Raw genomic sequence first — 26,698 nt, forward strand, 5'->3', positions numbered from 1 at the left:
TTTTATTCATTATATATAAATGTATGTATGTATGTATGTATGTATGTATGTATGTATGTATGTATGTATGTATGTATGTATGTATGTGTGTGTGTTTCTTTGGTAAAAAATAAATTATTTAACAATTAAGTAAGATTTTCTATAGGTATTCATTTTTTTTTTGTGAATCCATGCTTTTTAATGAGTTCTAAAATAATCATGTGGAAAAATCTTTTAACTCTTGACTCAATGAAGCCATACATCATCCAAAGCCTAATAAGAAGCCATACATCATCCAAAGCCTAATAAGAAGCCATACATCATCCAAAGCCTAATAAGAAGCCATACATCATCCAAAGCCTAATAAGAAGCCATACATCATCCAAAGCCTAATAAGAAGCCATACATCATCCAAAGCCTAATAAAAAGCCATACATCATCCAAAGCCTAATAAGAAGAAGATAAAATTAAATTAAATAATAATAAAAGGTGTTAATATCAAATTAAACTAATAAATAAATTTTCAACATTAAATAGTGTTCAATGGTCTTCTGGTAGAACGATTTACTTTCAACTACGATTTTACTATTTTATGTTTATTAGAAATTGTTTTTAGGTTTATATACTATTCAATCTTTTTAATTTTATAGTCTTTGTCAAATAGAACAAGTTTTTTAAGTTTTTTTTTGCACCTTAAACATCGATTTTTTTAAACAGGTTTTACCATTTTGTAACAGGTTGTACCATTTTGCAGCATACCTTGTACCAATTTGTAGCATAGGTTGTACCATTTTGCAACATAGGTTGCAGCATTTTACAACAGGTTGTATCATTTTGTAAAATTGGTTGTACCATTTTGCAGCATAGGTTGTTACCATAGTTATGGTTTTTATTTATGTTTGGGTTATTGCACAAAAGTGGTTTACTTATCAATTTAAATGTTATCAAAACATTTCTGATACAATAAATAAACTGATGGAATTTTGAGGCAATATAAACACTTATCTAAAGTAAGTGTTTTATATTGAGATGTTGGAAAGAAGAATTTTAGTTTTTTATAAGTTATTTGAGTATTTAAAGATAATATTGATTATTTCAAGATCTTTGTATAAATATTTCATATATAAATATGTTTAAGAGTTTTTTTTTCGCCTTTTTATTAAAAAAAAAAGTTTAAAAAATGATAAATACATAGAAAATGCATTTTAATTCAGGAAATTCAAAATTATGCAAAATATAAATATTACATATTTTATGAACAACAACCAAATGAAAAATTAAATGCAGCTTTAGAGAAAGAACTTTTAAATGTTTTATGATGAAAATGTTTTATGACAAAAACTAAAACACAACATTAGAAATTTTCAAACATGACAAGAATTAAACATGACATTAGAGTAAAATCAAATCATCAGTGTATAATGAGGATCACAACTCTAAATATTATTTGCTTGTGATTTGATAAAAAGTAAGTTCATAATCTTTAAAAACATATTTTCAATACTTTGCTGAACATAAAAGGTCAGGTAAATATTGAAATGTTTTTTTACTATTTGGCATTTACTAAGTGGTGAACGCTGTAAAAAGTTTATATTATTTGTAAATAACAATATATAAATAATAAATATATAAAAATTTAAATATATAATATATGAAAATATAATATTTAAATATAGTACATATAAAAAATTTGTTTCCATATTTAATTATTTTTTATATTTATAACTTTACTTAATTAAAAATCTTTTTTTTTTGGATTTTAAAAGTTATGTTATCATTTTCAAAGTTTAAACAAATAAAAGATTTAATTATTTGGATGAAGTTTTGGTTGAGATTAAGGAAGAAATTTTTTTTAAAGAATTAATTAGACTTATGTGTTTTTGTTTTGTTCTAAAAGATGTCTGAAACAATTCAAAATACCAAAAAATATGATAGTATAAGCATCCAACCATGGGTTTATGTTAATTGCCACTCTGGTGAACAGTTACTTTTAAAAACATGCTTTAAAAAAGAAACATTAAGTTACTGTGTGATGTGCTACTTCAACAGTGTGGTATGGGAGGAGGAAATAATAGGAAATGATTTTCTCAAAAAATGTAAGGTTAGTTTTAATTATTTTTTACACTGTTTATGAAAATGTAATAAAAAAATAAAAAGTTTTAACAAAACATTTTAATATTATAACTTTTTAATAAAATAAATAAATTACTAAATGTTTGATAAGTTTATATAATTAATCTTTAAAAACTACCTTAAATTGATAACTAATAAGTAATTTAACAGAAATTTATATTTTAATTTCAGATTTTCAATCCAAACATTGAAACAACACCAGCAAAACTGTTTACTTACTTAGAAAGCTGTTACAATAGTTGTGTTTTTTCTTTGCAGCTGAAGGTAAAAGTTTCTGAAACTATTTTTCTCATATTTGTAGTCAACTGATATTTCATTGCATCAAATACAAATTCAATTAAATGTTTAGTCTGAAACATGTTTTTATGTTGTTGTTTTTTTTAAATAAAAACTGATTGGATTTGTTTGTGAAACAACCTCTAAATAAGTTTTGGTTAAAAAGCATGTTTTATTTTATAAAATATGCTTTTCTAAATTCTATTTTATAAAGTTTTGTTTTCTAAGTTTAGTTTCATTTTAATGCATTACAATACTTGACTGCATAAAGTCTCAACACTCAATTACACAAAATGTCAAACCTAAATTGCTCAGAATGTAAACACTGATTTACAACAAAGGTCTACACTAGATTAAATTAAAATAAATACACTAAATTAAAACAAATTAACTAGATTTCTCAAATTGCTCTGGGTTGTAACAGTCAATAGAATTTATATATTTTTTTAGTTAATTACAAATTTAGCTCTTGCTCTTGCCCACACTTCTCTAAAACGGTTTACGAGAGCAATTTACAGCTTTCACAAAAGTATTATTTTTTCTCTCAAAAGTATAATTATCATTGTAAATAAAATGAAAAACGCAATTCAAAAAAATTTAATTAAATGGATAATAAACAGGCATGGTTTTTGCAAAAAATTTTTATCTAAAGAATTTTTTCACGCCACAATAAATGACACTTGTTATGTGTAAATTATTGTAACATTAACGTTACAAACATATGATTGTAACAAGTATAAAACTGAGTTTTATATTTAATAAGCAATTTTTATATAAATAAATAGATAAGTTGTGCAAAAACTAAAACCTCTCATAAAAAGCAGTTTAGAGGAGCAGCTAGTATGGCTCGCCATGTTTGTTTTTGGAGAGTTTTTCTCTGCTCTCGTGCTAATTTACTCATGTCAAGGCTTGATTAAGCTTCTTTGTTTCATACAATGATGCAAAAATGTTTTCATACAATGATGCAAAAAAGATATCAACAAATTAAAAATGATATCAACCAATTAAAAATGATATGAATAAATTAAAATTATATCAACAAATTAAAAACAATATCAACAAATTAATATGAAAGTCTTGAAATGCAGCAAATGCGTGAACTTCTTTGCTGGTTACAATTTTAAGAATATCTTTTTTTATTTGTGTTTGAAATTGGTTGTTTATGTTTCTGAATTTAATAGATTTTACTAAATTTTATGAAAAATACCACCAATGTTATTAATTTGTTTAATGGCATAGAAGACAAAAAATAGTTGTTTCTTCATCTAATTTGACATAAATGAATTTTATCCATCTATAACTACCGAAATATTTAATAAAGCCATTTCCTTTGCAAAACAACACACCACAATAACAGACGATCAACTTAGAATTATAATACATAGCCAAAAATCCCTCCTCTACTACAACAGTAACACGTGTATAAAAAAATTGAATCATGAAAGTTTTGATTTAACAATGGGCAGCTACGATGACGCTGAAATTTGCGAACTTGTAGGGATCTATATACTCAACAAACTATTCAATATAATTATACAAACTGACATAGGGCTTTACCGTGATGATGGCTTGTAGATAATACGTAATCCTATTGGCCAAATGGAGAAATGGAGTGAATGCAAAAAAACATAATCCAAAAGTTTAAAGATGTTGGATTTTAAATAGATATAAAAACAAATCTTAAACCAGTTAACTTCCTTGATGTCACTTTTAATTTAGCCTAAAACACCCATAAGTTTTTCAAAAAATCCAACAATAATTTTCAATACATCCACACATCTTCTAATTACCCAATACAAATTATCCAACATTTACCTACTTCAATATCCAACAGACTTTCACAAAATTCCTCCAACGAAGTTATATTTAATCAATCTATAAATGAATATGAATAAGCAATAAAAAATAGCGGATACAAAGCTACTCCCTTAAATATCAGATCAAACAAAAAACATCCTAAAAAAATCGTAAACGCAATATCATATGGTTCAGTCCCCCCATTTAATAAAAATGTTTCCACAAATGTTGCAAAAAAATGTTCTTGTATTTACTAGAAAAAAACTTCCCTAAGACACACAAACTTCACAAAATCTTAAACAGTAACACTGTTAAGGTAAGCTACAGTTGCACTGAAAATATAGAAAAACTTATAAAAAACCACAACCAAAAAAATTATCTCCCCAAAAATTGAAAATAATGACCCAAAATGCAATTATTATGATTGGAAAACCAGATATAACAACCACAAATCATCATTCAGTAATATTAAATACAAAAAGTCTACTGCCCTATCAAACTACGTCTGGGATTTAAAAACAATATTAACAAAACCCCTATACTAACATGGTCTATTCTCAAGTCTGTACCCCCCTACTCAAATATTTCCAAAAGGTGCCTGCTATATCTATAATAGAAATTTGCTATTATATCGTATCCAAAATCTAAGGAACTGCTAAATAAAAGAACTGCTAAATAAAATAAAAATAAAAAAATTATATCAAAGTGCTGCCACGAAAATAAATTCTTATTAAAAAATTACAAAGCTCGCTACAAACCTAACTAACAACTAAAAACAACTATATTAACCTACTCCATATATCTCTAGGCTAACTAATAAATTACTCACATACGCAGCTATTGTAATATATTTCATATTATTATATATATTTTTATAACAATTTTTATTTTTATTTTTTTAATATAAAAATAATGCACATTATCACATAAACAAATATTTAAAAATTATTTTAAATATTTGTTTATGTGATAATGTGCATTATATATGCATTAAACCTATAACTATTACTCAACTATTAGCTAAAAACAAATATTAACTATTAACTAAAAATTAACTATTAACTAAAAACAAATTAATAATATTATTAACCTAAATACTAATCAATTTCCGTCCCATAACAATCTATACATATATATATATATATGTATATATATATATATATATATATATATATATATATATATATATATATATATATATATATATGTATGTATGTATGTATGTATGTATGTATGTATGTATGTATGTATGTATGTATGTATGTATGTATATATATATATATATATATATATATTTTTTTTTTTTGAAGAGTTTTATATAGGTACTTTTCTAAAAGGAAGTGCAAAGTGTTAAACAGATTTATATATTTTGATGATAGTTTAAAAATATGGCCAAAATATTTAAATATAAACAAATTTGATATTATACTCTCTAAATTAAATGATTCAATTAGCTTTAAAATAGACTATAAAATTTAATTTATTAGAAGAAAAAAAATTAATAATTTATTTTTTGTATGTACTCAAATTTTTCCTTTGGTCACTTCATTTTATGACAATTGTCAGCCTATCCTAACTAAAACTTGACCTATTATACAGTCAATTTACTAATTAGAGAATAAAAGAATTGTTTCCAGTATTTGTCTAGTAATAGCTTACAAAGGACTTCTAAATTTCTATTTACTGAAGTGGCCAATCAATAGCCAAAGATTAAATGATAGCTATTGAACTGTTCTTCCAGCTTTTTTTAAATTTATTTATTGTATATACACGAATACAAAAGCATTATATCTTTAAATAATGTTTTCTGTACTAAAAAAACACTAGGCAGTGGTAACACATAGCAACAATACCTTAAAAAATATTTTTTATACAAAACCTAAATTTTTGTATACTCGGTGCAGTCAAGGCAATTTTAAAATATTATAGCGCCTGTATATGAAGTTCCGGTGCTTGGTATGAAGTTCCGGTGCTTGGCTATTCCATTGGTGAAGAAAGTAATTAGGATTTTATTATTAATCTACAAATGCTCAATATATATCAACAACTCAAAGCTTTTTGTATATATTCAATATATATCAACAAATTAAAGTCTTATAATTGTTTGTATATATTGAAAACAAATTAAAATGTATTCTTAAATAAAAATTTTATGGCTTTCTATTGCTGATGAGTTCGTAAATACGTTTCTCCAGTGATCCAAAATATTCAAAAGTTTTTTAAAAATTTTTTGACCAAATAAGTTGTGATGTTTATGCTAGCTCTGCATCACTACTAACAATGACATATTCAATCTTGAACAAAAAGTGATCGTAACCTTATGGTGTTGGCTGAAATGTTATGGTGTTTGGCTGAAATGTGCATATTTTTTAATTAAAATAGTATCTATGGTGAGAAAATTAGTATTTTTTATAAGTATTGTTTTAGGTCTACCTCATTTATGTTTTAGAAAAGTTACAAGTTGCATAAGATGATTTTTTTTGAAGGCGGTCATGGAGTTTTTTTTAGGCTGTTTGTCACTTTTTTTTTAATGTTAGCTACTGTCACTGCTTGCCAATATTTACACCTACATACCTGATGTGACTGTAATTAAATTTACCATACTTGTGCAATCGAGCTACCATACTTGTGCAATCGAGACTTAATAATGTTTGCTTTGCAATTGCAAGTGATTTAGATAAAAAAGCATTGGTATCCAAGGTGCCACTTGGTGGTTGGTATATGCAATCAATATCTTATCACTACTACTTGTATTATTTGCCATGATTGTTCAACTACCCTATTATTAAGTTGTATGTTATTAACAGATGCATCAATACAGCCTTTTTATGTATAGACAAGAACCACTATCAGCATGAAAACAGTTTTGCTTTGCTAAATTTCTCAAAGTTACTTGAATTATGTTTTATTGAATTTCTCAAAGTTACTTGAACTATGCTTTGTTGAATTTCTCAAAGTTACTTGAACTATGGTTTGTTGAATTCCTTAAAGTTACTTGAATTATGCTTTGTTTATAGATACTACTATGATTCACTAAATTTGCAATTTTTGGACAATAAAAAGTTTAACATAATGTTTTTACTAATACTGTGTAGAAAAAATCAGTAACTTTTTTTTAATTTGTAACATTATCTTGTTACATTTATTTCATGAGTTTGTTGACCTTTTCACTTAGCAGCCATTTTATTCAGTGAACTGTCTATTATCTATTATATTTTGTCTATTATCAGTTGGTTTATTTTTAAAGGAGATAAAAAGTTAAATTTCTTTTCTCAAACTGGTGTTGCCACTGTTTTATCAACTTAAGATTGTAATTTGCAAATCAATTTTGTTTGTAAGTTGAATTTGACTTTCAAATATATAGCTTTGTCACAAAGTGCTGCTGTTGTAAAGTTAATTCTGTTTTAGATATATTGCCAATTATAATAGTTGTTTTAGATATATAGCCATATATATATAACCATTTCTAACTTGTATTCCCAGGAACAAAACCAGCTAACCTATACTCATTAGATAATACCACTGAAAAAAACACTGATAGCTAATTGACTTTCTTATCTGCCATATTTCAATACTTTTAGTTACAGTAGGGGTTCCACCCTGAATACCAGATTACCTTTGGTTTGTTTTTGTAGTTTTTTTTTTTTTTTTTTGTTATTCACCTCCTCAAGGCCAATAAAGCCACTACAGATGAGGAGGCTACTTAATAGTGGTTATAACCCTCTCTCAACTCTATAACTCCGAAACACGAACCTTGACGAACAAGGCTGCTGCGCGGAGAAACAAGTTGAGCGCGGTACTACCAGGGACGTGGTGGGGATCAAACTCGGAACCTCTCACTTATGAAGCGAGCGCTTTACCACTTCACCACTACCGCATTTTACGAAGCGAGCGCTTTACCACTACACCACTACCGCACCTTACCACTACACCACTACCGCAATTAAAAAGGTAAAGTATTTATATATTTTTTTAAATACTTTATTAACACAACAGTTAAAAAAAATTAGATAATATTATCATATAAATCATCATATTAATCATTATCATTACATTATGATCATCCGTATTATCATTATCATTACATTATCATCATCCGTATTATCATCATCATTATCATCATCATTATGATCATCCGTATTATCATCATCATTATCATCATCATTATGATCATCCGTATCATCATTATCATGATATTTTTTAAATTTTATTATTTGAGCTTTAAGTAAAATAATCACAAGAAGAAGTATTTATAACTAATTAAAAAGTTTTTTTCTCACACCCTTGTTTTGTGGGGTTTTTTTTTTTTTTCAGTGTGACTCTTTAAATGATATTTTATTCAGATGATTCAATGAGAAGTTTAATTTCACAGGGAATGATTTTTTAAATCCTTATTCCAATAGGTTTATTGATAGATTAATGAGTCCTATTTGTAAAAGATTCTTATACCCTAATTTTAATTCATTTTTGCTTTTTATAGTGTAAGCAATTTGAAAGTGAAGATTTAATCTTGAAAATGTTAAGGTGCAGTCAATATTAAATCTTCCCTAACATTAACAATCAAAGCAAAAAATTAAAAAAAAAAAAAAAAAAAGCAATGCAAATAAATGCAATACTTAATTACTATACTCAACATTTTACTTTGTTTTTGTGTTTTTGAATGTTTTTAAAAATGAATTTTAAAGACAAATAAATAAACTAAGAATTTTTTGTTTTTAAATGTTTGTTTTATATGTCAAATTTTGTTAATCACATTTGCTGCCATTATTAATTTTATTATCAATTCTTAAAGGTTTTACTGCAAAATGATATGCTAGAAATATCATTTAAATGTAAACTTCAAGCTGGAATACCATTTTATTGGACCTTTATGATGGAAAGATCAAGTCATGAAAAAGTAAATTTTTTACATTTTTAAAAGATTTTATTATTTTTCAAAATGTGTATTTCTTTACAGATTTTTTTTTCTTTCTTGTTAGTGTTATGGGATAGCTTTCAAAGGCATTATGCAATAGTAGTGTAAAAGCGCCATTAGTGAAAGTTTCAAGTTCATTTCTCACCACGCCCGTGTTAGTACTGCGCTCAATGTTTCTTTGCACAACAGCCTTGTTTGTCAAGGTTTGTGTTTCAGAGTTGAAGAGTTGAGAGAGGGTTGTAACCACAATAAATCTGTCTCCTTAACTGTATTGGCCATCTCAGTATTGGTGAAGTGAATAGCATTTTAAAAAAAAAACTTCATATTTTAAAACTTAGTACCTTTTTCCATCGTGTAACACTCTTCTTTCTTGTTGGTTTTATGTCAAGTTTTATCCTACCATTTTAAAAATAATAACGATTTTCATCTTCTTATGCAGCTGCTATATCTAATCATAATCATTTTTTTCATCTTTTTCATAAGAACATAAGAACAACTTTCATGAGAAGAACATAAGAACTTCTTATTTTCATAAGAATATAAGAACAACTTTCATCAGAAGAAACCTCTTTTTATTAATATAAGAAATCAATATAAAAATCAGATTTTAAAATGAGGCTGTTGTGTGGAGAAACAAGTTGAACTTTTGTTGTTAAAGTTATTTCTCTCTAAAACTCTTCTACTGCTTGAGGTCCTGACAGCATTTCTGTCATGTTCTTATAAAGAGTACTTCAGAACTCTTTTCAATTCTCTCTAAACTATTTAATAAGTGCTTACCTAAATCTTTTCCTGCCTGCTTGAAAACAGCATCTGTGATTCCAACTTTTAAACACTCAGAATTCTGTAATTACTGTCCAATTAGTCTTTTCTCTATTACTAGAAAGTTCTTTGGGTTTTTATTCAACAAATTTTAATCTCACCTTGAGTCTGATAGTTTACTCTCTGATAACGAATAGGGATTTGATCCTCTTGTTCTAGAGTTCACTTAATAACTTTTATAACAGAAAGCAAGCCTTCCCCAGAAGCGCGCGTGGTCGCATGCCTTGTTTGTCCACGCTTAAAGTAATTTTTTTAGACAACTTGACCATAATAAGCGTTTTAAGAATTTGCAGCAAAATAAAGCTATAAGAAACTACAAAGAATAAAACAGCAGTACTCAAAGAAAGGAAACAAATACTATGCGAAATAGAAAATCTAAATAAAATAAACTAAAAAAAATTGAAAATTAAAAAAAAAAATTTATGAAAAAAATAGTAATAACCTATAGTATAACCAAAATATTTTACTGTTTTTGTATTCTTTTTTTTTTATGGCGTTTTTTATTTTCCACTACTGAAATTGATAAAAATTGAGGAAAAAGGCAGGTTAGAATACAACAAAATAATAACATTTTTTGATATACAATATTTTTTGCAACTTTTTTCAGTCAGTATATTATGGAAATAACGGGTTATAACTAAAAAGGGTAATAACTTTGAGGACAAAGTTATGTAACATACATTATATTAATTATAGTTGCAATCTTACCTAGTTTGTAGCATTTTTAATTCTCTACAAAAAATTGTTTTATTTTAAATTGAAATAATTTATTGTTACAAAGAAAAATGAAAAAAAAACAATAAGCCCACCGAGAATGTTTGTACAGCTTCTATTTGAAAAATCAATCTAAAGGGAAAAAGTTTACAGTTGATCACTTTCTTACTGAAAAAATTTTTATTAACACCATCTATACCATAATTCGACGAGCTGAAAATAATTCTGGGCACCAGAGAGTCCCTGGACAAAAAGGAACATCGAAAGACTTAAAGCAATGTTTGACCATAAAGGCGGCATACCATAAACACAAGCAGCTCGGAAATTTAAGTGCACCCAAGTATATATCAGTAAAAACAAAATCCTTAATCTGGCTAAAATAGAAGAAGAAGATTTCATTAAGAACTTGTGACCAAATAGAGACTGCTCAAACGAAGTGCGGTCGGCTGTATCGAATTTCAGCTAAAAAATTGTTAATCTTTGACAAAGAGTTGTACTTCACATTTAACCACTCTTTGATTAACAGAAATGAAATTTATTATTCAAGTGATGTTTCTGAAACACCAACAAAGTGTCAAACTCAACCCCACTGCAAAATATAAAAAGAAATTACTTATTTGGATTGGCTTTTCCGATAAGCGAATATCTTTGCAAATATTCAGAGAAAGTGGCTTTGCAATCAACCAAGAAGTCTACAAAAATGGTTCTATCAAGAACAAACTAATTCCATTTATCAAAAAGGATCATTCTGATGGCGAGTACATATTTTGGCCTGATCTAGCATGGTCTCATTATGCAAAATCCGTACAAAACTACATGAATGAGAAAAAGACCATTTTTTCAAAAGAGAAGATAACTCTACGAGTGTGCCTAAATGTTGTCCGATTGCAGATTTTTAGAGTATTCTCAATAAAAAAGTGTATGAGAATAATTGGAAAGTTGATAATCTTGACAAATTGTGCAACATAATTTAGTATTGTCTTTCTAAAATGGAAAAATCTCTTGTACCGCATCTTTCTGAGTCAACTCGCCGCTGATAAGGCTATGTAAGTTGCAATGGTTTGATTGAAAAAAATTAATATGCAAATAAATTGCCCACCAAAAATACTCTTTTTTTCTTTTTTAAATTAAGTTTTCATCTCATGAACCAAAGGAGTTATGCCGCTTCAAAGTTATTACTGTTTTTTAGTTATAATTCGTTACTTTATAATTTGCGCTAGAAATATGGATAATTTTTAAATTTGTTTTTCAAATATTTTTGCTAAACTGCTTTTATTAATGCACAGGAAAGTGAGAAAACTAATTGCTTTTTATTTGTAAAAAAAAATTTTTAACAAGTTTTTCATGTTAAAAAATAAAAAGTCATTAATATTAATATTGAATTATAAAATATTTGGTTATTTACACTACCTCCATTTTGTTGGATTATCCAAATTGTGCATTTAAACCCGATAGTTTATTTCCTGATGAACTATTGTTATTGACGATGTTCCAAAAGCTTGTGGGTTAGTGCATTGTTAATTTACTGAACTTTTTTTAACGAAATGTTTAGGAGCCTATTTAAAACTTTTTTTTAAGTTTTTAAATACATTTTTTCAAACAGCAATTGTTATGTTCATTATCTCAAGTAATTTGTATATATGTTGGAAATTGGGCAATATAAAGGAAACAATTTCAGCTGTGCATCAAATGCAGTAAATACATTTATAAGAAACCATGTTATTCTTTTATCAAATTTATTCTGTCATTACAAAATTTACTAATCAAATAATATATTTTACAAAGAAATAGCAACAAGTTTTCTTATTTTCCTATTATATAAGTATTGAGAAAAAACGTCAAATATAGCAAAAACATTTTTAAAAGCAAAAAGACGTCAAAATGAATAAACGTAAGAAAAAAAAATTAACAAAATAATAGTTTTAATATACATAGCAAATAATTTTTTTTATTATATGGAATGATAAAAATTGTGTATAAATTGCATATCAAAACTTTCAATTGTTGTTAAATTGTTATAAAAAATAATAAAATGTTTTTTTCACCAACTTGTATAAAATTGGGTGGCTAAAAACAAAAACCACTCTAAATAAAAGAATACAAAAGTTGTATAAAAATTAAAAAAAATTTTTTTTTTGAAATTATTAAATTTTATAGTTTATTTTATTAAACTTGATATTTTGTTACAATTTTGTTTCCTTTTTTAGGATTGTTTTTTTTTTTCCTCAGTAGGTAAATTTAGCTTTTTGGTGTGAATTATTGAAATGCTTTATAAGTTGAAAGATGCAAACTGCAGTGGTCATTGTGTCCAAAAATATTACTTTAAATGTAGAGAAACAAGGTGTGCAACCGCACGCTTTTCCCGGGAAGGCTTGGTTCTATTGTGCATTAGATGGAGGCAACAAAGCATGGCTATTGCTCTTGATATATCAAAGACTTTCTACAAAGTCTGGTATGCAGGTTTTCTCCATATCCTCACTCAATGCGGTGTATATAAAAAAGTTTTTAAAATTAAATTTTTTCTAACTGCAGTATTTAACTTAGAAGGTAACTGTTTTCTTTATTTCCAGTAACTTTTGGGGCCACACCACACCCCATCTTTAGTCCTTTAATGTTTCTCAGCTATATTATAGATCTTTCTGACAATCTTATGTCTAAAGTGGCTCTATTTGCTGATGACACAACTATATAATCGAGTCTTGACAAAAAGTCATCAGTTTTTTATTGCATAGAACGGGTAGCCGATCTTGAGTGTTGTAGCTCCTCTGTTACAGCTTGGGGCTTGCGTTGGCTTGTAAATTGTAACCCGAATAAAACTTAGTTAACTAATAATCACAATATTGTTAAAACTACTATATTGATGAATGGCAACACTCTTATTGAGTCCTCTAATTTATGTCTTCTCAGTTTATCATTTGCTTTTGACGACTCATGAAAACCATATGTATAATCCATTGCTAAATTAGCATCTGTCGAGATTACCTCACTTTTTGTGCTCTACTATTTCTAAACTTCGATTCTCTACCTTTACAAATCTTTTTTTTGTATTTGTATGAAGTACTGTTTTTATATTTTAATGGTGCTCTTTCTCTTCTAAAGTAGATTTGAAAATATCTTTTAAATATAATATGAACTCCCCTACCTTCTAAGTTTGAGCCTTTGTCCCATCATCATAAGACTGCATGTCTTTTTCTTTTCTACAAATACTATAATGGTCCCCTCCCAAACAAGCTATTATCTCTTGTTCTATCAAACAAAAATCTTGCGTAATTCGTCACAAAGCTTGCTTTCAGCCTTGTTGGGAGTAAACTATTTAACATAAAAAACATTTTTTTTACCTGAACTCCAAGTTTTAATGCTGTATATGTGTTTAGGAACTTTAGAACTTCCTAGGTAAACAAATTCAAAACTTTATTAGTTCTAGATCTTATTATTTTTCAATTTCAAGTATATAAATAGGTAAGCACTTTTATTTGGGGTGGTTTAGGCTTCTAGATAATTTTACTTTTAAATTAGTTCATTTATTTTAGATTAGTAATCAATTAGTTACTCCACTTCTTTTGATGGTATCAGAACTTTCCAGAAAACAAGGAGAACTTTCAGAACTTTTAAAAAAGAAAGACAAAGAAATTCAAGATTATAAATTGCAAGGTTCTCAAGTGTCTAAGCGTATGTGTTATTTTTTTAAAGTTTAGAGCATTCTGAATCATTTGATTTGGTTTTGCTTTTCATTTATGGATTTGTGTGTATATATATATATATATATATATATATATATATATATATATATATATATATATATATATATATATATATATATATATATATATATATATATTATTAGAAAAATTAATCCATCGGACATTAGAAAAATATTTATGCACAATTATATGGAAAATCTGAATAGAAGGTACAATTCAAGAATAAAAGAGTATCAGGTACACCCCTACATTGTTTGCCATGTTATTCAACTTTTTTTCCAAACAAAATTGATCAAACTCAAATCTGGTGGTGAAAGAAAGGAGGGTTTTCAAGATATAAATCTGATTAGAAAACTGGTTAACAGTTTTAATTTTTTATTTTCTCATAGTTTTTTTGTAAAAGTTCAAAATAAACATGGTCTTCATTCTTTTAAAGCACAAAAAGTTCTCAACCATTTTGTGCCTTTCCAACCTAACTCAAAAAAAAACAAAAACTACAAGAACCCGCTGCAAAAAGTTGTATGACAAGTTTATTTCAAGAAATTTCTGTATTATTGAAGATAAAACTTATATACTTATAAACTCCTATTGGAGTCTTTTATATTGCTAAATATAGAGGAAAAGCAGATAAAAAGTTGAAATACACAAAACATGAGAAGTTAGCTAAAAAAAGCCTTGATTCAGCAAGCTATTTGCAGGTGTGGAAAAAAGTTTGCACCCTATATTTCTGAGTCCACACTTTCTGGTAGAGTTTTTGTTTGAGAGTGTTTACAAAAACAACTCTTATCTCTCTCTAAGTCACATGATAGTAGACGTGTTCTGGCCTGGTTTTGCTTCAAGTCATTGTAGTAAACTCGTTATGGAACGATATAAACAATAAAAACAAAATGAAGTAAAAGTTGCGTCTGAAACACTAAATCCTTAAAACTACTTAGAATTGAGGGTTATTGAAAAATACTGGGCAGTTATTAAACGAAAAATGAAAAAACAAAACAAAAAACTATGTAGAAATTTTGAAGATTTGAAAAAATCATTTAAAAAAGCATAAATTAGTTTTTAATCAATTGTTGCTCCGTGTGCGAGCTTATAGGTACCACCATATATTGATGTAGAGATGTTGTTGCACAAAAAAAGATGAAGTAGTTGTGCCAGTTACTCTTGGAATGTCTTGCACAAGTTCTGTTGAAGTTCTTTTTTGGTTTGATTGGAATTATTTCATCGGTGTGGCAAAAAGGTCCATTATTCTCAGAACAATGTTAAATTCTTTTTTTTTTAAATTTCATTTCAGCATCTGTTAAGTTTTAGAGATTATTTTGAAAAAATCATTACCAAAATTGTATTATTAAATAGTATTAAGTAAAAATCCAACATTCCATCTCACATACATGGGTCTGATCTTGTTACCTCTCTCATGGATAAGGAGGAACTGCTTGCGAAGAACATTTCCTCTAATTTATTTCTTGAATTGTATGACTGCAATTTTTCTAATACCCTAAAAAAACAGGTTAATCCATTGTTAGACATACAAATCATTTGGGCTTCCATTACTAAAATTATTTCTCATTTGTGAATCTTTTGTCTGTTGTAAAAAATCGTGACATTAAATATGTTACTTTAGTTTGCTGATTAAGTTCCATTTTTTTTAGTTTTTAATATTTTAAAAATATAAATAGTTGTGGTTATCCTGGAAAATAAAAAATTAATTCTTACTTGCTTCATACATACAAAAAAACATTTATATTTATTGTAGTTTTATTTTATCGTGTATGATTTGGTAGTTGAATAAATTTTCAAATTGTTTTGATAAGCATTTATTAAATTTAACTATTTCTTAACCTGCTCTGGATCTGAAAATATACTTTGAAAAAATCTGTTTTGGAATCTCAAAAAAATCAAAATAAGATAATTTTATATTTAAATATAAAATATTTAAATTAAAAAATAATAAAAATTATAAAAATTTTTATAATTTTTCATCTGTGATTTTTTATTTTTAACTATTTAACATAATTGTCTATTATTAAAAGAATGTACCTGTTAGTAACTTACTGTAATTTTTTGTTGGTTGTTTTCAGAACATCTAGAAACAACTCCATTTGATGAAACATCCTTTAATAATGCTTGGAGTTGTGATGTAAGTTGTAGTTAACTTCATCATCATCATCATCATCATCATCATCATCATCATCATCATCATCATCATCATCATCATCATCATCATCATCATCATCATCATCATCATCTTCATCATCATCAATTTTTTAAATTAGTTTATATTATTATACTTTTTATTTATTTTGATTTCGAGTCAACGCAAGCATCTTTCAATTATTGATAAACCTAATCTTAAAGAACTCTACAAAAATGTAATGATTAATTCACATGTGGAATCAGAATCAGGTTTATTTTGTATTTTGTATATATATTATATATTGTGTGATAGTGGGTATGTGTGTGTGTGTATATATATAATATATATATATATATATATATATATATATATATATATATATATATATATATATATATATATATATATATATATATATATATATATATATATATATATATATATATATATATATTTATTTATTTATTTTCATTTATATATATATATACATACATACATATATATTGTGTGTATATATGTATGAATGTTATAACTAAAGTAAAATTACCAGGAATTTGAATGATACCTTGAGTAGCAAAAACATATACCTTTAGTAAAAAAAACTTTAGTTATAAAAAATTCTTTCATTCACTTAATTTCACTTTAATTTAAGTTTGAGTATGGCATTAAGTCAATCCAAAAAATCATGTTTTTTGTTTTGGCATCTTTAACTAAGTCATGCAATTTCATATTCCACGTTTGGTTTAATGAACTTAAAACAACTCTGGTTTTAATATTTCGTGTATTTCACCGACCTATCTGAACCACTGTGTTCTGCTGTCCACTATTCTGAATGACTTTTTTCATTTTTGTAATAAATTTAACGATCGCAAAGTTGTCAATAACAATACTTTTTATTTCACTTTGTAATTCACCCGAGAACCCCGCGAGAATGGGTTCTCGCGGGTGAGAATTACTCATTAAAATATATAGTATACAATATATCTTTTCAAAAAAAAAAAAATTCTGATAAACTTGATATGTTGTATGTAAAAAAATTGTTTGTTGAAGAAATAAATAATTTTAAAGCTATTCTATTGCTTTTTTTACACTGAATCTTTTTTATTAGATTGCAAAGTAATTCCTTCCAATGGTATTCAGGTATTTGAATACCATGATTCATTATCATCAACTTCCTCAGTGATAAAAGAACTAGGACTTGAGGTAATTTTTACTTAATTTTGTTAATTTTGAAACTTTACTTGATTCTATTAAATATCATCTAATCTACTATATTATAAATATTATTATTTTTTTCTTTAAATTTGGTCTATTTTAGTTTTTATGGGAAAAAACAATATTCAGATTTTATTGCAAAAAAAAATTTAATTTATCATCACAGAAATCTCAAACATTTCATCACAATGATGAAAGCAATGATGAAATATTCAATTTTGAATAATGAAATCTCCAACATTAATCACAAAAGCAAAGTAAAAGAAAACATCTACAAATGTTTTATTAAGTTATATAAAAAAACGAAAACACTAAAAATTTAGAAAGAATGTAGATGCAACAATTGAATAAAAGAAAGATAAAATTATAACAAGAAATCTATTATTAAAATCTACTAAAATTAAAAAAAAATTGAAACCCTAAGTAAGAATTCACAAACAGTGACAAGAAAAAAATTTAAAAGTTTAAAACTTAATCTTCTAAAATTTAAAAGTAACGGTCATAACTTGTCTTAAAGTCATTACTTGTCATAACTTGTCTTCTAACGGTCGTAACTTGTCCTAAAGTGATTGTTATTAATGAAATCGCATGGTATTTAATCAAATTTAATAGTATAGAACAAAAAATTAAAAGTCTTTTTAAATAACACTATATTTTTTGTACGTTATGACTCGTTTTTAGGAAATTGAAAAAGAGCGAAGGGAGGCACGAGAGAAACGTTTGCAGGATGAAGTGGATCGAAAAAGCAAGAAGAAAAAACGAAAGATAAAAATTTAAATAAAGTTTTTGGAAATAAAATACATTTAATTATTAAGCTGTAATTTTCTAGTTATTTTTTCCAGTTTTTTTAAAATTATTTTTCAGTTGTTTTTTATACTTCAAATGTTAATGTTTACCTTTACTACAAATTTTTTTGAAGTAAAGTTTCTTTAAACGAATGTTTATTAAAAAAATGTTTAGCATTTTATATTATCATAAATGTTTTATGAATAAAAGCTTTCTATATTGTTTTATAAATATTTAGTTAACTACTAATAAAAATTTTATTATTGATAATAATTTTTTACTTCTATATCATATCACTGAATTCATCTTTTTACAACTTTAGTGTATTTTTATTTTTTTTAGTTTTTCATTTTCATAACAATTTTCGATTGGATTTTAAACTTTTAAAGTTTAAAATCCAATCGAAAATTGAGTTTTTTACTTTAGAGAAATAAATTAAATTAGATTTAAAATAACAAAATATAAAAATATATGAGTTAAAATTAATATAAATTTATGTTATAGTATATTTTGTATATTTTTATTGTGTTGTTGTAATTCATTATTTTGTTGTAATTTATTATATTGTTTTTATATTATTTATTTATTGTTTTGTATTTAATTAATATTTTTTCAGCTTTTGTTTTAAATATAAGAAAGTAAATTCAACTTGCAATGTAATAATGACAAAAAGAACAAGCATTTCATGCAATGAAAATGGATCTTCTAAAGTAAAAAAGAAAAATGAGGTTTTAATATATACATATGAGGGATTGTCCATAAATTATGCAACGCTAAATTTCACTAATATACAAAGCCAAAAAGATCAAAAGTTTTCCCTCGCAGAGCCTTAAGTTAAATAAAAATAAAAATAGCACATTAAGTTTAATGAAAATCGCCATGTAAAAGAGCTTAGATCTACAACATCTGTTATTTAAATAATTTAATGTTGCGTAATTTATGGACAATCTCTAATGGTTTTTTTGTTATAATAGAATAGTATAATCCTACATAATTCTTTACAATTAGATAGTACTTGCCCATACCTTCAGTTGATGTATCAAAGGCCCCCACCCCCTCCCCGTTTTTGATTTTCTCTGTATTATTTTATTTATAATTTTTTCTCCTTTTCCTGAAAAAGTTGTATGCTACAAAGATAGTATATTTAAGTAATTGCCAATATTAATTCAGTTTTTTCATAAAGCGAAGGGAAATAGAACAAAAATAATTTTATCATAATAAATATCTTTAATATGCAGATTACCTAATGTACTTATGTATGCCACATATATGCTCAGCTAAGTGCATAAAGATAATTATTATAAAATTACAAAAAAGTTATTTTAAAACCTTTATTATTGCATCTACTTATAAGATAAATTTATCTTGTAAAAGTATAAACACCCTTTTTAAATTGTTGTTTTCTTGCTCTTCTGGAAGAAAAATGACCTAAAAAATTAAAAAGTAGTCACAAAAACTGTAAGCAAGAGAGTAAATAATTATTTTAATGGATTAAACAATGTCTTCCATCCACTAAATTTTATTTGGAAAATTATTGGGGCTAAAGTAAAGCCAACAAAATGTCTTTTAACAATATGTTTTGTTGGTAAAGGGAAGTAAGATTTTTTGCTAAAAATTTAAAAACAATATTAACGTATGTATGAATGTATATATGTATGTATGTGTGTATGTATGTATGTATGTATGTATGTATGTATGTATGTATGTATGTATGTATGTATGTATGTATGTATGTATGTATGTATGTATGTATGTATGTATGTATGTATGTATGTATGCATGTATGTATGTATGTATGTATTTATGTATTTATGAATAAATGAATGTATGTAAATATATTTGTGTGCAAATGTATTATTTACAGTTGTTTATTTTTATAAGTTTTGCATTTCAAGGAGACAAAAGATTTACCTTTAAAGAAGATCAAACAAACCAAAGACCAGTTACTTTTTAAAAATCCAAATTTCCAGGTTTATCATTGAATCTTTCATTCATTCAATGTTTTTTGTTTGGATTTATCTTTTAGTTTTTATATATATATATATAAAAGATTTGTTTAATAAATAAAGATTTATTTTTTTAAATCTTAACATTATTACTTTTAAATATTACTAAGTTAACAAAGAAAAAAACTTGGAAAAGTGTTCGTCAAGTTGCTCAGGCAGAAAGACTTCAACTACCTCCAGATGCGCCATCATGTAAGTTATTAATCATTAGTATTATCATCATGTAAGTATTTTTCTTTTATTCATTTTTTTTTTTTTAAATTGTTTTTTATTGAGATTTTATTCAGTTTTCATTTAATATTCATTAATTTTTTTTTTATTATTCAATTTTCAATTAATTTTTTTGTAATTTTCAATTATAACTATCAATTTTTGTGATTTAAAAAAAGCCAAAACGTCAAAGCTACAATCAAGTTAATGTATACACATACTTGATTGTTGCCTACACACACACACACACACACACACACACACACACACACACACACACACACACACACACACACACACACACACACACACACACACACACACACACACATACATACACACGCACACACACAGTTATTTATATATAGAGAGAGAAATAGGGGGATGGGGAGGGGGGTAAACTTATCTAGGAGTTCAATTATGTTTTTTATTGAATTTTTAGAACTTATGATAATATAAAAACCAAATTAATTCATGTCTTATTAAACATCAATATATCAGTATATGCTAGCTCAGACTTGTAAAAGGTACTTCAGAAAGAAATGTTAAAATTTATAAAGTTACCAAAATTGGCGCTCAAAAGCTGTAGTGGCAGCCTTAGCAATTTAAGTGTTTGGATATTCAAATAAAGCACACAGCAGTGCAAGTGTGACCACAATTTAAAAAGAAAAAATCTTGAGACTTGCTGTACAAAATAAGTTCTAGTCAATATGCAAGTTCTGCTTTCAAAAAAATAAAAGGATCATCTTTTATTCCAGTAAATGACTGCATGATTTCTGTATATGTGATGTTATATGCAATGTGTTGTTTTTAAAGTTATATGCAACCTTTCTATGTTTGTTCATCAAGAGAAATAGCTACTTGAAGAGTGACAGTATCCACACTTTTGTTTGCTCCTTGTGTTAGTAGCTTCTAAAATCAATGGACCTGCTTTAAGATCAGCATCTAAAGGCTGTGATAAATTCTCATTACTTGAAGTTGCAGTTGTGACACTGGTACTGATGTTGTTCCTTTTTTTAAATTTATTTTTGATAAATACTTTTTTGCTGCTATTTTTTTCTTATTCTTCCTTTAATGCATATGCTCTGTCTGCATTAACCATTCTACCTCTGTGTACTACGCAAGTAGAAAATTAGTCCTCTTCAATCTTTAAGGTTGGCTTGGCATCCTAATTGGAAATATAAAAAAATTTGAGTAGATAATTTAGAGGTTGAGTTGATTTGATCTTTTACGCGGTTCTTGTTGACTTTCTGGAGGCTGGAATTTATTCTAATACAAAGTTGTTTCAGTTTTTTTGCCTGTAAGTTCTTTCCATTGACTATTCCCTATTAAATACTCGAAAATACCCAATTGGATGATATGTTTAGTGAGCTATCAGCTATGGCTACATAATTCTTTTCAAATAATGACATTGTTGTTTTCGCACAATGCAATGAAGCCAGGTCAGGCCAAAATAAGTATTGGTTCCTTTATGATATTCTTTAATAAAAGGGAATAATTGTTTTTTGATGCAATCTTCCAATTAAAGATTTTGGTTAACTACAAGTGGACAAGTATGGTTTTGACACCTGTTTATCGAAAATGCACAACTATACAAGCATTTTTTAATAAATTTTGCTGTTTTATTATATTTTACTTGTAAAGGAGTCCAACATTTGTTTAGTAAAAAATATTTTGCAATTGATTATGTTATCAGCCTAAGTAAAATAAGACTTATCATCAATGATACAAGATTTTCTATTTAAATTCCAAAGATGACAATCACATCTTAGGCAAATTTCTTCTTGATAGTCATTATTTTGCATTGGTATCTTTTTCATTATATGGCAACTGATGCTGGTCTTTTTTTTTTAATGAGTAATTTATCAATGCATTCAAATTAGGAGTTTTGAATTTCTTGGAATTTCTTTTTTAAGTGGTCAAATGTAACTTCTTTCCATAAGATTGATGCATTAAATAAAATTAGTAAATTTATTTTCTGTTAGCATTTTGTTTTATGGTCATTTCCTTAAAAATGTGTAACTTTTTTAAAAAACAAAGTATATATAGAGAAAAAGTTTTAAATGCTTACAATCAAGATGTCTTCTTGTGTAGGTCTCAAGACACAAAAACTAAACACATGCATAAATACATGTTATAGCCAAATAGGTATAATACAACTTATGCATTTACATAATAAGTTGTATTTTATGTATTTGGCTAGGCAATCAATAAAAAAATGTTTTTTGTACTCTAAAATGTGTTGAACAAGTTCAAAATATTAAATTAATTAGAAAATATTTTAGTTACTGAGTCTTTATACGACACATCATCAAATGATGTTTTATTGAGAAATAAATACTTTATGAGAAAATTTTGAATAAATTGTATTATAGGCATGAACATCTTAATATATGATGGTTAGGATTATTATTTGTTACACAATAATAAAGCTGTGCAAGCAAAATAAAAATTTTACAAACTGCAAAGATTGTTTTATAAAATTTTTAGATTTTTAAAAATTATTAGATTTTCTTTTTTCTTTGCATTTACTATAGAAATTGAATTATAACTAAAGAAAATTGCAAATCAAGTTAACATCAATTAAACTTTTCATTAATATCAAATAATAATTGGTTTAACATGGAATAAAAAATGTGATAAAAAAATTTCCAATACTTATTTTCATATTTTTAATTTTTAATTTGTTTTGCTTTTTCAATTTTAGATTTAAGTATAGAAACTCCACCACCTGTAAAACCTGTTAAAAAGTATTCTGACATATCTGGACAAATTGTATGTCAATTTTATTTCTATTACTTTTATTTGTCTCAATTTTGAAGGTGGTTAATTTATTTTAAATATGATTTAATTTATAACTTAAAGTTGTTCTAGAAATAACAGGCAAAGATTTCCGTTTTGGAGTATTTTTGATCGTAGAACTTTTTTCTCTACAAGTTGTGTAAATTATAATTTTCAATTATAAGTATAAAATATAAATATTAGAGTGTTTTTCAAAGTTTTTATTTTTAACAAGCACTTTCTAACACAACACATAAAAAATAACAGAACGCATAGGTCTTAATTTTGTTCATTTGCTTCTACAACACTCAGACATAAAATGAAATAAAGCTCTCATTTATTCTCATTGTTCACATGTATTGTTTTACATTTAAAAGAATGCAGTGGAATTAAGAAGCAACAACAAAAAAATATTTTCTTAGTAATGTAAATAATGAAATAACAGGCATAAAGTTACTCTCAAGTTCTTGCAGTACTTTTTTAAAACATTTGAGAAGTTAAATTGACTGTTAATAAAAGTGCACATCTAATCATTAGTGAGTGTATTACATTTTGGGGAAAAAAACATTGCCAGACCTATACCTAGCTTTCAATACAATCATTTATTTGACATAACACTTGATGCTTTGGAACAGATAAAAGTAGTATAAGACAAATTATTTTTACAAAGACAAAGGAAAATTCCCTATAAATTTTTTTTTTTTTTAATCTATAAAAATTAAAAAAAATAAAAACAAGTGTATGAAGTTTTTTTGTTGTTGTTGTTGTTGTTGTTAAAAAACAATTTTTCAAAAAAAATCCAAAATAATTTAAAAATAGTTAAACAGTTTTTTTTTTTTTTTTTTCGTTTTTTGAGACTTTTGAAAAATTTGCTTTTGAAAAAACAATCAAAAATATTCAAAAATGTTCTATTTTCATTTTTCAATTACTTTTGTTTATCATTAAAAAATTATTTTAACTTTTACAGAATTAAGGCTAGTGGTATACAACCACAAAAAATCATGAAATATCTATGAAAGTATATAATTTTATTTAAACTATTAGATTTATGATTAGATTCCCAGTAAGGTCATGGTAACAAAATGAGAAATCTTAAATGAGCCTTAGTCAATATTAAAAACTCTGTTTTAGGGTATTAAATATTACTTGTTTAATACTTCTTAAAAAAATAGTAAATCTAACATCTTTGAGAAACCATATACTGATATAAAAAATTACACATCTTTAAGAAATAAAAATTTGTTGCCTTTTTTAACTTTATTACCCCTCTACTAACCTTAGTAGTACCCTACTACCACTCCTATTACTACTATTCTGCCTCAGTTCTTAGTTAAGTAAGGGCTAGATAGTTTGTCTCAATAAAATGATTCATCTAGAGCAGATGTTAACTGCATCCAGCTGTCTTGTAGAAGGCCTCCTAGACAAAGGCTTTGGGGAAGCAGAAAAATCTTTTTGACTAGTCTTGCACCGTTTCTTTGTCTAATAGGCATAATGGGTTTTTGCTAGTGTCTTCTTGGTAGTGGCTATGCATCTTTTTCGGTTATCTTTAATGAGGGTTTTAACTCAGCATAATGATTCTGAGGGCTGATTCTCAAACTTTGTGGTAGTTCTTAGAAAATTTTTTCTATATAAAAAATAGGTGAACTTTGGTTTAAGTAACTAAAAATTGGTTTTATTTAGTTTTTGAAAAAGTTCATCCCCAATGACTCTTGATTACTCCCTGAGTGCAATATGTTACTGAATTTTTTACTCCTTAATTGTTCATCAACCTTGCTCTCAAAGAACCAGAACTTTATTAAGATTTCAGAAATTATTATTTTCAGAAATTAAATAAAAAAGGTTTTAAATAAAAATCAACTACTTTAAATTTATACACAAACAAACATCGTTTTTAAATAAAAATAAATAATGGTCTTTTATTATAACATTTTGTAGCTATAATTTTTTCACAATGTTTCTAATAAAAAAGATTGCATATAAATTTTTTACAATGTTCTAGTTCTTTTGAAACCCAGATTGATATATTTTTAGAGAAAAAAAATTATGTGATACGGTACCCAGTGAATACTCAGTAATTGTTTGTTTATCTTGACAGGCAGTTTATACTGATCCACATACTGGATTATATTACGCAAGCGTAGAAGAGTATAAAAAGATAAGAAGACTCACACCAGATGTTGTTCAGGGCTACTTAGCACTGCGTGGTGCAAATCGAATATAATGATTATGTTTTCCATCGCATTTAACAAAATGATCAAGTTTGTGATAAAGTTGTTTTAAAAAAATTCAAATTTAAGTAAATTTATTTTGGCTTTTGAATTTTATTTTTGTTCATTTTGAACTATACAAATAAAAGTTACAATTATAAAATCTTTTTTTTATATAAATATATTTATATAAACTTCTTAATATCTAAACTTCTCCATATATTAAGCTTAAACTTTGCTGATATTGTTTAAAACCCAAGAAAATTATAAACCTATAAAGTCTTTAGGCTTTTTGTAAGGATTTTATATATATAAGAAATATGGTAGTTACATTTTATAGTTACACTGTTTTTTTTTTTGCTTCAAAAAAATTCATCATTAAAGTGAGAGTAATATGTAATTAGTCCCCCCAAAATATCAACTAATGATTAAGTTTTTTAAATACATTTAAAAAGAAATTTAATTCTAACTGATCAATAGATCCTTTTGATTACTTTTTTTAATTTTTTTTATTTTTTATTTACTTTACAAAATCAGTTATTATTCATTTTTCATTTGTTTATGTAATTTTACTACTATTGCTATTATTTTCTATTTCTATTAACATTATTTTTTTAAACTATTATGTGATATATATATATATATATATATATATATATATATATATATATATATATATATATATATATATATATTTATTTCAAACTCATTTATTTCCAACAATCCTGCAAGCAACCACTATTAAGTTAGGAAGAAAGCAAAGAATGATGTTAAAGAGCAAGAAAATGGTTGACAGAAAACTTGAAAAGTTGTAGGTTGTATGAATCAGAAAAATGTAAAGATGGAAGAGAGTTCCAAAACATTGATATGTAAGAAAAAAAGCTAGATTAATAAAAGTTTTTAGAGCATGAAGGGACAGATACAGTTAAAAGATGTAACCTTGCCGAATGACAAGTTAAGTGAGAATGATTTTCGGTTGATAGAACTAGAGATAATAGCTTGGTTGAGCAGTGAACATGCTTTTGTAT

General features: G+C 26.0%; 2 protein-coding genes across 3 annotated transcripts; both read left to right on the forward strand.

The window, feature by feature from the left end:
• Positions 1-1,750: 1,750 nt before the first annotated feature.
• Positions 1,751-18,536, forward strand: LOC100212411 (non-homologous end-joining factor 1). Of its 2 annotated transcripts, none has more exons than XM_065811045.1 (8): positions 1,751-2,080; positions 2,284-2,376; positions 8,978-9,082; positions 14,164-14,302; positions 16,410-16,468; positions 16,635-16,734; positions 17,574-17,668; positions 18,362-18,536. In XM_065811045.1, the coding sequence occupies exons 1-8, from the start codon at positions 1,877-1,879 to the stop codon at positions 18,455-18,457; spliced, it is 891 nt and encodes a 296-aa protein (XP_065667117.1). In that variant the 5' UTR covers positions 1,751-1,876; the 3' UTR covers positions 18,458-18,536. The 2 variants fall into 2 exon arrangements, with proteins under 2 accessions (XP_065667117.1, XP_065667118.1); XM_065811046.1 differs by having other exon boundaries at positions 1,874-2,075.
• Positions 18,537-19,062: 526 nt separating this feature from the next.
• LOC136087262 (INO80 complex subunit C-like) lies at positions 19,063-25,768 on the forward strand. Its single transcript, XM_065809721.1, has 5 exons — positions 19,063-19,194; positions 20,362-20,436; positions 20,583-20,664; positions 23,390-23,457; positions 25,559-25,768. Exons 1-5 carry the CDS (start codon positions 19,129-19,131, stop codon positions 25,682-25,684), a joined length of 417 nt encoding a protein of 138 aa, XP_065665793.1. The 5' UTR covers positions 19,063-19,128; the 3' UTR covers positions 25,685-25,768.
• Positions 25,769-26,698: the final 930 nt, after the last annotated feature.

The sequence above is a fragment of the Hydra vulgaris genome, chromosome 11 (genome assembly GCF_038396675.1).
Source record: "Hydra vulgaris chromosome 11, alternate assembly HydraT2T_AEP".
NCBI classification, from domain to species: Eukaryota; Metazoa; Cnidaria; class Hydrozoa; order Anthoathecata; family Hydridae; genus Hydra; species Hydra vulgaris.

Excerpts from the sequence above, each read along its gene's own strand:
- LOC136087262 (XM_065809721.1), top strand. The coding sequence starts at position 19,129 with ATGACAAAAAGAACAAGCATTTCATGCAATGAAAATGGATCTTCTAAA. Across the intron at positions 20,437-20,582 it reads TTAAAAATCCAAATTTCCAG|TTAACAAAGAAAAAAACTTG; the intron begins GTTTATCATTGA and ends AATATTACTAAG. Across the intron at positions 20,665-23,389 it reads ACCTCCAGATGCGCCATCAT|ATTTAAGTATAGAAACTCCA; the intron begins GTAAGTTATTAA and ends TTTCAATTTTAG.
- LOC100212411 (XM_065811045.1), top strand. The coding sequence starts at position 1,877 with ATGTCTGAAACAATTCAAAATACCAAAAAATATGATAGTATAAGCATC. Across the intron at positions 9,083-14,163 it reads AAAGATCAAGTCATGAAAAA|ATTAGTAATCAATTAGTTAC; the intron begins GTAAATTTTTTA and ends CATTTATTTTAG. Across the intron at positions 17,669-18,361 it reads TAAAAGAACTAGGACTTGAG|GAAATTGAAAAAGAGCGAAG; the intron begins GTAATTTTTACT and ends ACTCGTTTTTAG.